The sequence below is a fragment of the Salvelinus sp. IW2-2015 genome, linkage group LG35 (genome assembly GCF_002910315.2).
Source record: "Salvelinus sp. IW2-2015 linkage group LG35, ASM291031v2, whole genome shotgun sequence".
In the NCBI taxonomy this organism is placed as follows: Eukaryota; Metazoa; Chordata; class Actinopteri; order Salmoniformes; family Salmonidae; genus Salvelinus; species Salvelinus sp. IW2-2015.
In genome coordinates this window covers 3879632-3892949 of record NC_036874.1, presented here as the reverse complement: position 1 = coordinate 3892949, position 13318 = coordinate 3879632, and the positions used below count along the sequence as shown (strand labels likewise).

General features: G+C 44.5%; 1 protein-coding gene across 1 annotated transcript in view; it reads right to left on the bottom strand.

Moving 5' to 3' along the window:
• Positions 1-13318, bottom strand: part of LOC111958629 (E3 ubiquitin-protein ligase UBR5-like) — a 46947-nt gene that overhangs the window by 29267 nt on the left and 4362 nt on the right. The window contains 24 exon segments of the mRNA XM_070437314.1: positions 310-521; positions 809-828; positions 830-888; positions 1200-1410; positions 3120-3209; positions 3211-3251; positions 3254-3311; positions 3447-3601; positions 3741-3852; positions 4062-4223; positions 4540-4652; positions 5058-5167; positions 5393-5577; positions 5756-5873; positions 6217-6482; positions 6826-6942; positions 7225-7436; positions 8053-8202; positions 8533-8692; positions 8902-9187; positions 9833-9955; positions 12146-12222; positions 12470-12551; positions 12716-12760. Of these exon segments, the coding sequence (XP_070293415.1) occupies positions 310-521; positions 809-828; positions 830-888; positions 1200-1410; positions 3120-3209; positions 3211-3251; positions 3254-3311; positions 3447-3601; positions 3741-3852; positions 4062-4223; positions 4540-4652; positions 5058-5167; positions 5393-5577; positions 5756-5873; positions 6217-6482; positions 6826-6942; positions 7225-7436; positions 8053-8202; positions 8533-8692; positions 8902-9187; positions 9833-9955; positions 12146-12222; positions 12470-12551; positions 12716-12760 (3164 nt within the window).

The window sequence follows — 13318 nt, the reverse complement described above, 5'->3', positions numbered from 1 at the left end:
ACATCTGAGCATGTATGGTGCGTATAGTGAGAAGTAGCTAGTCTTTGTTGTTCCAGATGGAACCCTATTCCTTATATAAGGCTCTGGCCATAAGTAGTATTCTAACAGGAATTCGGTGACATTTAGTACCCACAGGCTAGTATATTGACCGGTACAGTGGAATAGCTAGCTAGGTTGTGGTTCGTATGTTGAGGAATAAATTATCTAGATAGGTATCTGACCGGTTATGTATGTGCTGGGGCCCTGCTCGTCACTGTTGAGGCTGTTGGTGAGAGATCCACTGCAGGGCAGGATGAAGTCTATGTTCACCGTCTGGGTCCATGGGAGCGGGGTCGGGCACCCAGCTGGGAAGGGGCGATGGATGGGTGACACGGGGGTCCTGTGGTCGCTGGAGGAGGGGGCCGCGACTCGTGACGGCAAGCCCAGCTGCTCTCAGAGAGCCGCTCATCATCTCCTCAGACGCAGCTCGCAGACAAAGACACTTACAGGTTACATTGAGTTGGTGGAAAGACACAAATGGACTACAGATAGACATAAAGGGCGCACCAAGATAGTGTCACTTGGTCTCAAATGTCCTAAATGCATCCTGACAGGTTTCTAAGAACGAAAGAAAAAAAAAACCAATAGGCCTCAGTACTTATTTCACTTATTGGCTTTTATGAACAATTCAGTTTATAATCCAGTTCTTCAGTGTTTTTCATATGAACATGTAGCCTGAAAAGAAATAGTCAACCTAAACTTGTATAAGTTAGTTACCCTCTGCTGCTAGAGAAAGAGCCGGACCTGTCCCGAAGACTGTTGCTAAGACACAACAGAGATAGCATTGGCGCATGGCCTCCACTGCTGACAGTCTCTCTGCAAACGTATTCCTCTCAGACCGTTCAGCTTCTGGAAAACACCAGCCCAACAGTTACCACACATATACAGACACAGGGAGATGAGGAAATAATGTAAGTCAAACGGGAGATGGGAAAGATAACACAGAGGATGGCTCAAAACTGACACTGTGCCTTGGAAACTTCAGGAGTCTTGACGCTGGTGTAACCTCACAAAAATTTCAGATTGGAATATATTGTGTAGAACAGATATGATTTGTGTTTCAGGTAGAACAGGGAATCTAGTTAAGTCCATTTGTTGACTTCCATCTGCAACGTTTCATCTCGCTGTATACACCACCCAGCACTCTAGCTGTGGTTTACCTTCCTCCTCCTTGGTCTCCTTGTTGCTGACGGGGAAGCAGACAGAGACACAGGCGTGGAGGATGTTGCGGTTGCCGTCGCAGCGGTGGCCCAGAAAGGAGTGGAGAACGTGGGGACTCTGCTCCAGGAGAACAGCCTGCTCTAGGTTCACCAGGTACTGACGACAGGCCTCAAAGTCACAACGCAGCACGTGCTGCATCAACGTCTGCTTCTGGAAACACAAGTTGAACAAAGTTATTTAAAGTGCATCAGCACAGCATCTCAATATACTTTACAGCGGGAATAAAAACATGCAAAATACAAAAGCATTTATCAACAGAATACAATAAGGGACGGTTTTAGGTTAAAAACATACTTTTCCTTGGCTAAAAAGCACATCCAATGTAGAGCCTAAACTCAGCAAAAAAAGAAACGTCCCTTTTTCAGGACCCTGTCTCTCAAAGATAATTCGTAAAAAATCCAAATAACTTCAGATCTTCATTGTAAACACTGTTTCCCATGTTTGTTCATGATCCCATAAACAATTAATGAACATGCACCGGTGGAACGGTCGCTAAGACACTAACAGCTTACAGACGATAGGCAATTAAGGTCACGGTTATGAAAACTTAGGACACTAAAAGAGGCCTTTCTACAGACTCTGAAAAACACTAAAGAAAGATGGCCAGGGTCCCTGCTCATCTGCGTGAACGTGCTTTAGGCATGCTGTAAGGAGACATGAGGACTGCAGATGTGGCCAGGGCAATAAATTGCAATGTCCGTACTGTGAGATGCCTAAGACAGCGCTACAGGGAGACAGGACGGACAGCTGATCATTCTCGCAGTGGCAGATCACGTGTAACACCTGCACAGGATGGCAACAACTGCCCGAGTTACACAAGGAACGCACAATCCCTCCATCAGTGCTCAGACTGTCCGCAATWGGCTGAGAGAGGCTGGAATGCGGGCTTGTAGGCCTGTTGTAAGACAGGTCCTCACCAGACATCACCAGCAACGTCGTCACCTATGGACAAACCCACCGTCGCTGAACCACACAGGACTGGCAAAAAGTTCTCTGTTTTGCGTTTATCGACGAAGGAATGAGCGTTACACCGAGGCCTGTACTCTGGAGCGGGATTGATTTGGAGGTGGAGGGTCCGTCATGGTCTGGGGCGGTGTGTCACAGCATCATTGGACTGAGCTTGTTGTCATTGCAGGCAATCTCAACGCTGTGCATTACAAAGGAAGACATCCTCCTCCTTCATGTGGTACCCTTCCTGCAGGCTCATCCTGACATGACCCTCCAGCATGACAATGCCACTTGCCATACTGCTCGTTCTGTGCGTGATTTCCTGCAAGACAGGAATGTCAGTGTTCTGCCATGGCCAGCGAAGAGCCCGGATCTCAAACCCATTGAGCACGTCTGGGACCTGTTGGATCAGAGGGTGAGGGCTAGGGCCATTCCCCCCAGAAATGTCTGGAAACTTGCAGGTGCCTTGGTGGAAGAGTTGGGTATCATCTCACAGCAAGAACTGGCAAATCTGGTGCAGCCCATGAGGAGGAGATGCACTACAGTACTTAATGCAGCTGGTGGCCACACCAGATACCGACTGTTACTTTTGATTTTGACCCCCCCTTTGTTTCAGGACACATTATTCAATTTCTGTTAGTTACGTCTGTGGAACTTGTTCAGTTTATGTCTCAGTTGTTGAATCTTATGTTTATAAAAAATATTTACACATGTTAAGTTTTGCTGACAATAAACGCTGTTGACAGTGAGAGGACGTTTCTATTTTTGCTGAGTTTATATTTAAGCATGTTTTTTTGGTCCAGAAGTAAGCTCAATCTAGGGAAACCTGCAAAAATGATGATCCTCCCAGTAACAATTTGACAATCAACTAAATAATCCCTTTGAGCTATTAAATATCACATTTTGCTAACCTCCACAGCCAATATGATAATAGCAGCTTTCTTCTGATGGTGAGTTGGTGGGAGGTTGGCCAGGGAGTGCACCCCCATGCCCAGGCTGCGCGATGGGCGGCAGGTCCAGCCACTCAGGGTCTCGGATCCCAACATAGTCTTTGGCATTGGGTAAATTGTGCCATTTTCATCCCGAAGGATGACTGGGGAGTCCTGGAAATAAAATTGTCAAAATGTGCTTAGAAAATGAGGAAATTGTTGGATATGCAATTGCCTACACAACCTTTTCGCAATACAATGAAGCATGGCTAAATTTGAAAAGGTATTGAGTAGCGGAGAGGTGCTGACCTGTCCTGCGGTGAAGATTGCTACATTGCGTTCACTCTGCCCCAGGAAGGCCAGGTTACTGGTGGGGAAGTTATTCTCCTGCTCTGCTTTGCCTGTGGCCAGGTCAAAGATACAGTACCTCACCCAGTTACCAGTCTTCAGCACTGCGTGGACTCCTGAAGGGGCAGACAACACAGCAAGTCAGAAATACACATAGAATTTATTAATATCCACACTTAAAACACTCAGTAGTACATTATCGGCATTCGGCACCAACATGAATTACTACATTGTATTGTTATGCAGATGTCTTACCTTTGGAGTCAACATTCACAGCCAGAATCTCAGCCTTCTCTGGGATGCAGAGTTTTTTAGGTGTACGCTGGAAGCAATCTGGAACTTTAGGAGTTCCACCAGTTTTCACCACCTGTTGATTAAAAGAGAGGCACCAGTTTTTAGACAACAGATGTAACACTACAATGACAGATACTTTTATTGTAAAATTGTGCTTAGATTCATTAAATAATTGCACAAACATTAAACCATCACTGAAATAACACATTTGTATGGGAGTAATAATAACTACACTATAATGTTATAAGTATGTGAGTGTAAGTGAGCGTCCAGTAGTCGTACCTGTAACTCGTCTATTCTGAGCAGCCTACAGTCCTGCAGCAGTGAGGAGGGGTCAGAGTCAGTGATGGGAGCTGGAGCACTAGGTAGACTCGGCTGTGTGCTCACGCTGCTTGACGTCCCTGGAAACTTCACAGCTACATACGCGCCGTCCACTTTCAGCACCTGAAGTTAAAAGATGGAGCTGTTGCAAATAGGGCCGTCGTGAAGACACCACAATAACACAACGAACAGACAATACACAGGATACAAAACATGAAACTACGGCTTTGAGTTCTGCTCTTAGGCATTTCTTTAAATGTAATGAAAACAGAAATATTAAATTACTCTGAAAAATATAGACTAGAAGGTTCAAGAAATAACTATAAAATATGTGATAAAACTAAATATTTTACAGTGTTAATAAAAACAAACAATGGCGTCTATCCCCCAGCCTGCCAGAGAGTGTTAGGGTCTGGTCCCTTCCTGTAGCCACACCCACCTTTCCCACAGGGACATTTTTAACATCCTCCACAAACACCACTTCCCGAAGAGGCCACTGCTCCTCGTTCACCTTCTCCTCCTCTTTGGGAGCCGGGGTCGAGCGTCTTCGTTCTGTAAGGGCAGAGAACACGTTAGGATATTCATACAACAGCAGACCAGACCTGGGTTAACAAACATGTAAAATACTCAATGTGTGCTTGATTTAGCTTGTCCACTGTGCAAGGTGGGCACGGTTTGCACTTTTAGGACTATTCTATTTGGGTTCCATTGTACCATGCAAGCTAAATCAAGTGCAGCACAAGCATTTGACGTAAGTATTTAACCCAGGTCTCGTAAGCAGATACAGCAGATTTCATTATCAGATACAACAACTAGAGACAAACTCAAACTGCAAGCAAAAAAATTATAATTGAGACCTGCAATTGCCACACCATCCGTTTCTAAGGCAAATGAGTCATGGCAATATTAGAGCGAGAGAGAGAGGTGATTAGTATAGTAGCTAGTAATGTGACGTACTGTAGGGCAGCGAAGCACTGCTAGCGATGGAGGAGGTGTCACTGCAGGTGGAGGCCGGGGAAGGAGGGGGCCCCATCTCAGTCTTCACCAACTCCGGCTTGCTCTCCGTTCTAAGGCAAGAATGGGTAGGACTGAGTTCATGAGTGTTGGAGATGAGGGCCATTGATTTAGATTTGGAGTGGCTTTGAAGGGAACAAGCTGATCTCAATTCACTCCCTACTCCTTCCCGTGGGCCTAACCCTTTGATATTTGCAAACATAGAAAGGTTAGGGCCAAGGGAAAAGGGCAGGGAGCGAATTGAGACCAGATGCTCTCTGAAATGGAAGCTAACTCACTTGATCTCCTGTGTCTTGGTGGTCTTGTCCATGTTCTTGAGGCTCTCTGGTGATCGCAGCTGGAACCTGCAGCTGTCGTTCATGTTCCAGACAGACTCGAGGAGCAGTCCCACCTTGGGGATCCCAGCGTTGACAGAAAAGGCAACGGCCCCGGCGTGGTAGAGGGGGTTATTCCTCAGGCACACCTGGAGAGAGGACACAAACACCTGTTCACATTCGTTCAAAAGCAGTGTACGAGTGTACGCAACAGACATCCAACCGGATTCACAGGTGCAGAGAACAAAAACATTTCAGGATGAAGGAACATTTATACACAGGGTTCTAATGCTCCCATAGTCTTGGTTTTATGTTATGTTTTGTCACCTGCGTTCCCACGGTGATGTTGGGTATTGAGGAGATGCCGGCACTCGACTTTGGCTTCTTGTTCTTGGCTCTAGCCTTTTCAAGCATCTTTTTCCGTTGACTAAAAGGCACAACACCCCTGAGGAAACACAAACATTTCAAAACATAAACCACTAACATCCAGCTTAACCTTCTTGTACGCATATATCTCTCAAGGACCGAGTTCCACATTTGCACTGGACATTTGAGTAGAGCAAGGGCCTCTGGCCAGCCACTGCCTGAGTTCAACCAGTAATTGTTATTTTTCTAATACTTTAGCTGCACTTGATTGAGCTTGCTTGGCACAATCCCAGTGCAAATCCAGCCAATCTGGCACTTCAGGAAAGCTCAATCAAAATGCAAACTATTTCAAGAAAAACAAATACCATTTGAACCCAGGTGTGCCACTGTCCGAGAGGAGAGGATTAACTGCTGTAACTCACCACCAGTACAGGCTGCTCTCCAACTGGGCGCATGTGTAGAGGGCACAGCAGTGCAAAGACACAACGCGCTCCCCCTGCAGCTCAGGGTAGGCCTGGGCACTGTGCTCCAGCTTGGACGCCACGCTGCTCAGGGTGTCATCCAACCAGGTCGCCACCTTATTTGTTTCCGTGGCCACGGTGGCTCTGATGCTGTTAGCAGACAGCAGGGTGATCTTCTCATTGGTCAGGCCCAGGAAGGACACCCGGGGGTGGCGGATAGAAGGGTTCTGATTGGANGCTCTGATGCTGTTAGCAGACAGCAGGGTGATCTTCTCATTGGTCAGGCCCAGGAAGGACACCCGGGGGTGGCGGATAGAAGGGTTCTGATTGGAGGAGGAGTCCATTTTTTAGATATCTATTTTTTTTAATGGGGTGGGTTTGCTAATAAAACGTGTATTRGAATGAAAACACCTATTTACAAAGTAGTCCTCAGGAGGAGAGTTGGTGTTAGTGTACAGCACTGGTCTCTGATAAATCATCTGAATTTTATTTGATAAAGGCTGCTGCTGAATACTTGACACTGTTCATGCAATCAGTCCTGTTGGCTTGTTGTACAGCACAGATGTTTACCTGTGTGTTTCTGTATGGTTCTGGTTCACTCCACTTCCACTGGTAGAGTTCCCCCTTAGAGCTCACTGCCACCAGCTCAGAGAACAAGGACCCGATGCTCACAAACTTCACACCATCCTGGACCAAAACGCCAACAGAAACATTACTTAGAAAAATGTGCTCATCTGATCTGTGCATATTAACCCAAAACAATATTGAGGATATAGACCTAGCGAAAACTATTAAAACATATTGATAGAAATAAACCAAGTGGGAAATCCATTAATGTGATAAATTAATGCTGTCATGTTCCCTGAACAAGCTTTATTGACATCACATCAATGAACACCAAAATGAGTGGACCTTCCCTTTAATCAAATTATTCCATCAACCAATCGATCAATGTCCTCATCCTCCCACCTTGTCAGGCCACCACTGCAGCTCCTCGCCCAGAGAGACAGGGCTCTGGACGGGGATGTTCTTCTTGTCCAGGCTGGGCTCCCCCTCGCGGCTGGTGGAGCCCCTCTCTGTGTCAAACGAGGCCCCATCCAGCCACCTCCGCTCCCGCAACCTCAACACAGACTCGCGCTCACGCAACAGCTCTGAGTCACGCTCTAAGGGAAGAAGGAGAACTGGTATGGCAATGGGGTCACACCAGTGGGATAAAAGTAAGCCACTCTCTGGGGAAGACCCATCAACAAATTAAAGAGATTTGTTTTTGGAATTATGCAAATAAGAGGGTTTTGGCAGTAAAAAGGGGAAAGTTAATAGTGGTGTCTGTCTGCACACTCACATGTTGAAATGTGAGGTAGGAGGACAGGTCAGGATAGATTAGAGATAGACATGCATTACAAGGGAAAGGGTTAATCCTACAGCATAAGGCTGCAGTAGAGAGTGGTGCCTGTAATGACAGGGTCTAGCGGGCCTTTCTCAGGGGGCTCACTGAAGAACAGGTATTATGGCCATGCAGCACACTGAACACACATTCACAACACCACATTGGCTTTGCCGACAAGTTGAAAAGGAAAGACTAGTATTGACTTTAACAATATACCTCAACTATCAGAGAACTAAAAGCATATACTATATATGGTGAAAGGTAATCTTACATCCATTTAGGTAACGGATAAGGTAACTTGTTACTACAACTATTTAGGAAGATAAATATGATTTAAATCTCCACCTCCCGACTACAGAGGAGGATGATGGTCCCTAGGCAGCAGCTCTGAGTGCCGTGTGGTCAGTTACCTCGCGAGGAGCCCAGGCGGGACAGGGAGGAGCGTCTGAAGGAGGGGTAGCCGAAGTAGCTGATGTCCTCAGAGAACATGGCGTCAGCATCGATGATGACACTGGGGTGGGCTGAGTGGATGTCAGCGTCCAGCAAGGACATCAGGTCCTCTGTAGGGTCAACACAAAAGAGAGGGATGTTTATGACATAACTATTACTGTCCCATCAGGCAAGGGTCAAACCCATAGGTTAATAAAGACMTTTGCATTTAGAATTTTTGTGAAAACTCCTTCGGTTTCACAAATGTAGCAAATCACAAATTTAGCAAATACCAACTATCTACATAAAGCATTCACATAAGCCCCTTAAACCAGACCAAARGGTTTGAGAGCCCTCTGCTCCTTCATACAAAGCTGCCATGTTGAGTCTTTCTTGCAATAGATTATCATCCTAATGAGACAAAGCTGTAGAATACACATCAAGGTGAAATAAAGTGGTACCTCCAGGGAGGTAGGACTCGCTGGCTGTGTCATCGCCATCGTCACCGTCCTCATCGTCTCTGCTCAGTAGGTTGTTGACGGCCAGGTTGACATCCAGATTGGTCCTCTGGAGCTCCCGGATGATCACACTCCTAGACTTCCCCTGGAGGACCACCTGAGCCTGGGGAAGAGGGGAGGCAACATGAAGATCACCACCCAGAAATCAACCATGTGACGGTGGTGACTGAGCATCAGAGAGAAGTGAAGGCCATGRGTTGAGGCTCTTTATAAAATTAATGGGGGGCTCTGGTCAAGCAATAAAATTGTCATATGATGAGGTCACTTCCAGAATATAAATAAATGTAGTTGAGGACAGACAGTGGGTCTAACCTGGGAGATGAGTTCCTCTGGGATGACCGAGGCAGGGATGACAGGCTGGGGCTGYCTACCCAGGAGACCAGAGCCCCGGTCCCTCCCTGTGCGGATCACCCTGGTCTGACGTCTCGAGTCCCTGGCAGCTGTAGACGACCTCCCAGAGGAGCCTCCACCACCTCCTCCACTGACCGCTCCTCCTACACCTCCTCCCCCTGCACCTCCTACACTGCTGCTGCTGCCGCCGCCGCCACCTCCTCCTCCTCCACCTGATCCACCATTCACCCCGGAGCTCCAGCGACTCCTGTTATAGCACAAGGCGAAGGTCAGGCACAGCAGTCAGCCACACAGCAGAAACTCTCAACTCAACACACGGCTGTCTGCCTGCACACTGGATTAGCAATTAACCGTGGGACAGCTGGCTTTCACAGAGAGAGCAGAGGTCCTAGGGTATTTATGCATACKGCAATTTGGAAGAAATTGTTTGGTAGCAAATGTCTTGTCATTTTTGAAAGATGAATTTGACTACATTAAATCTCATAATTAAGGGGCCAGTAAAGTAAGAAAAAAAAACAAGGTGGAAAAAACTATGGAGGATGGTAGATTGCTTTCACCTAGTGTCATTCAAAATCAGCCCACAGCACATTTCTATCAAAGCTCAATAGGTATTTTATGTTTATGCCTTTAACCTCAGAGCTGCTGCTGCTTTGGATTGAAGGTCCCAACTTCCAGGACAACTCTGTGCTACAAGGTCTGATTCTGACCACGGCATCTCATTTTACATGGACAATACCTGAATCCTGGATAGTAATAATGCCTTCAGCAGTCCTCCTGCAGCTGTCTTTGTCTAGGCCTAAGTGGCGCTAATGCACATGAAGCCATATAACGACTTTACCCGAGTGCGTCTAGGGGAGGTTTTTCCCTGAGGGCCCTTACTGCCAGAACTTACCCAAGGGTGTTGCCTGCCAGTCTGCCCAGTGTGTCAGAGCCAGACAGGAACCAGGGAGGATCACTAGTCCTGCCTGGCCTGGAGCTCCTTCCTGTCCCTGAACCACTGCCACTCAACTTTGAACTGGAAACAAAAGACGGGAGATCAGATCAGTTACTACATACCTAGTAGTCCCACATAATGGGACCGAAGATTAAGACGACAACCTGGGAGTGGAAATCCCAGGTTGTGGCCCATGTCTTAGGGCTTTTACATTTTTATGTTTAAGGTTAAAAAAATAAAAAAATACCGGGGAAATGGAGACTAGCATGGCAACACCCTCAGGAATCAGAATTGGCTGCAACTCGTTCCGCCTTCAAGACTTATTCCTTTTTAAAGGTTCTTGGGATTTTTTAGGGCTGCGATTGCTAACTCCTAAAATAAGAATTTGATATCATCGGAGTGTATTGTGTTAAATGTGATGTCTATTGTACATGGATGTATGAATATGCTGCAGTCTAGGTTTAATTGAGTCAACTGCATTACATACTTGCCACCAAATCATGAGCAACGCCTGAGACTGACCATAACAGCATTGTCCTCTCTGAGATTCAAACCCATGACTCCTTTGTACACAGCATCTCAATATATTGTGAATTGCTTCCCAATGAAAGAATGCAGATACATTTTACTATTAGGCATTTTAGCAACACACAAAATATAGAAGTGTTTTATTTAGCAACTGAGTATAGTAGGCCTAACAATGAAAGGAATTGTGCAGACTTCTGCAGAAATAAAACAAACCTGTAAAAATGTACATTTGTTTATCATTTATTACACAAGTATGACACTAAAAAAATGAAATATAGTGAGGAGTGTGACTGGATATTATTCTGAGTGGAAGCTTTGTTCAGTCAGCTGTCAAAGTTACTGATTGAAAATGTGCAGTGCTTTTTCCACAGTAAGGCTTTCCAGTAACCCACAATGCAGCTGACTGCAAAGCTTTTACCATTTGAAACTATCTAATTTTCTTTTGAAAAGTTCAGCTTATTTCACCGTGCCAGGCAACAAAACATGTGCTCTGCAAAAAACTTAAAGTAAACCAGTCACATTATTCACCAGTCTTTCTCAGGCTGATTCACTTGCATGCTTTGCAACTAGAGGGCCTAGTTCACGGTTTGACGCTGTTCTGCTGGTAAGACATATATGGTATCAATGAAACTCACAAATGCATGCTGGCCACCAACACAATCCCGAGCAACAGCTAAAAAGGCATTCTTGCTCATACAAAATAAAACGAAGAAAAGCTCATTCATAAATGCAATTGGCTTTCAGAACGCAGCCTAGATTTCCTAAATGCTAAAATACCATTGCGAGCTTTGTTTTGTCTAGTTTTTGTTTGGGACAGTAAATTGCAGAGATGGAATAAAATACCAATTACTTATCTATAAAACACACATTGTCCATGATGCAAAACACCTCAAAACAGTCAACACTTTCTGGTCTTTCATTTGTCATAGTGTTTTAAGTGACTAAATAATAACATAATGAAACTGTTCAACTAGTAGGCCTAAGTACTTAGTAAGAACTCTGTGGAACTCAACTCGCAGGACTCACCATTGCTAGGCTTCAGCATGCAGGAGTCAAGGCAGAAAAAATATCTTGCTGCGTTTTGTAAATGCAGATCTAAACCGCTTCTTATTGTCAATTCTGCTCGGCTTCAGTCAGGGTTCGCACCAAATCAAGAATGTAAAAGGACTCATTTTTATGCTTCAGTTGCACTTCTCCACTCAGATGAAATCTCTGTTCTCTCATAGGATCACCAGACAGCGCTCTGACTGATATGATGTGTTTGGTACTTTCCTCCAGTGTAGTTTTTACAGTAACAAGTTACAAAGCAAGATTATCATCAGCCAAAACATTAGGAAATGTAGCTGGCTACATTCTTTCGATGACAAACATTACAAATATGGTGGCRACCCATCGTTTTTGCAAAAAAATACCTTGCTTTTTCATTGCAAACTATTTTACTAGCCAAATAGCATTGCACTTCTGTTATCATCGGATGAAAACAATTTTCTGCCGAATGTGCTGCACTAATGTATTTTGTGTGAAGAAAAGGGGCGTGCAACTATATAGTTTATCACTCAACTGAAGCAAAAAAAAATTACAAATTCAATATAAAAACGCAGGTGAAATGTTTTAAAACGCTGATTTTTTTATGGTATATGTTTTGAAAACACCAATTTCTGAAAGCTAATGCAACCCCTGGTATATAAAGTTCTCCCAAACTCCATTAGGATGAAACTATTTTCCTAGTGTAAACAGTCTCACCCATCGTTGCCATCTGGTTTGGTCAGCTCCAGACGATCAGGCTGGACAGCAAAGCTGATCCGACACACACGTCCATCCTGGAAATAAAGAAATTACTACATATTATCAAAAAGGAAAAGGTGATGGCATGTCACAAAACACAAAAATATTTATTTTATTAATAAATGGTGCTCTTATTATTTATTTATTTTAAACAAAAACAGACACTGTGTGCACTGTATAGGAAATATGGTGCCATTTGGATTCACAACCTCCATCCAAAATGTAGAGGCAGTACAGCTCAAATGTTAATGATTGTAATATACATAAATCCTTCAATGTTACCTCAAGCAGAAAGCCAGCATGGTTTGGTCCAACTACACACTGTTTTAAGGTGGCCTGCTCCAGCAGGTTGAGGTGTGGATGACTGCATTGGAGACAGACAATGTAGTGAATGTTAACATGTAGAAAAGCTATAAAACCGCTATATATTTATCTGTGGAGTGTGGTCCCTGCTGAAAGACATGGCTGAATAATACATTTGCTGATAATTCCACAGTTAAAATAAAATACATAATTTTCAGGTCTTACCTGTTAAAGTTGTATTTGTTGAGTTTCTCCGACACTTCACGAAGTCTGTTAAGGATAAAAATCAAATAAAAAATATTGACATTAGTGAGATTGTTCATTCCCGTTCACGGTGTGAATCTGTGCAATGAACAGTCTGGAAATCCATGGCCAATTAGGACATTTCTACTAGTCTGTACTCTGTGTACACTATAAGGAGAATGGCTGCTTGCACGACATTAACAAGAAGTCCGATGAGAATCTCAAATACTGATGACAATAGTATCAAAATTGCTCACCAGCTTCAATAAAAATTAAAAATCTAAATAGCAGTATAGCTAAACAGTTAGCGCATGGTGTGTATAACCATATGCACTGGCATGGGACTGTTGCCTTCACTCACAGGATGCCAGCGGGCAGGTCATTCCCAAAGTCAAAAGAGACAGGGAATGTGCGGAGCTACAGTTGAAGTCGGAAGTTTACATACACCTTAGCCAAATATATTTAAACTCAGTTTTTCACAATTCCTGACATTTAATCCGAGTAAAAATTCCCTGTCTTAGGTCAGTTAGGATCACCACTTTATTTTAAGAATGTGAAATGTCAGAATGATTTATTTCAGCTTTT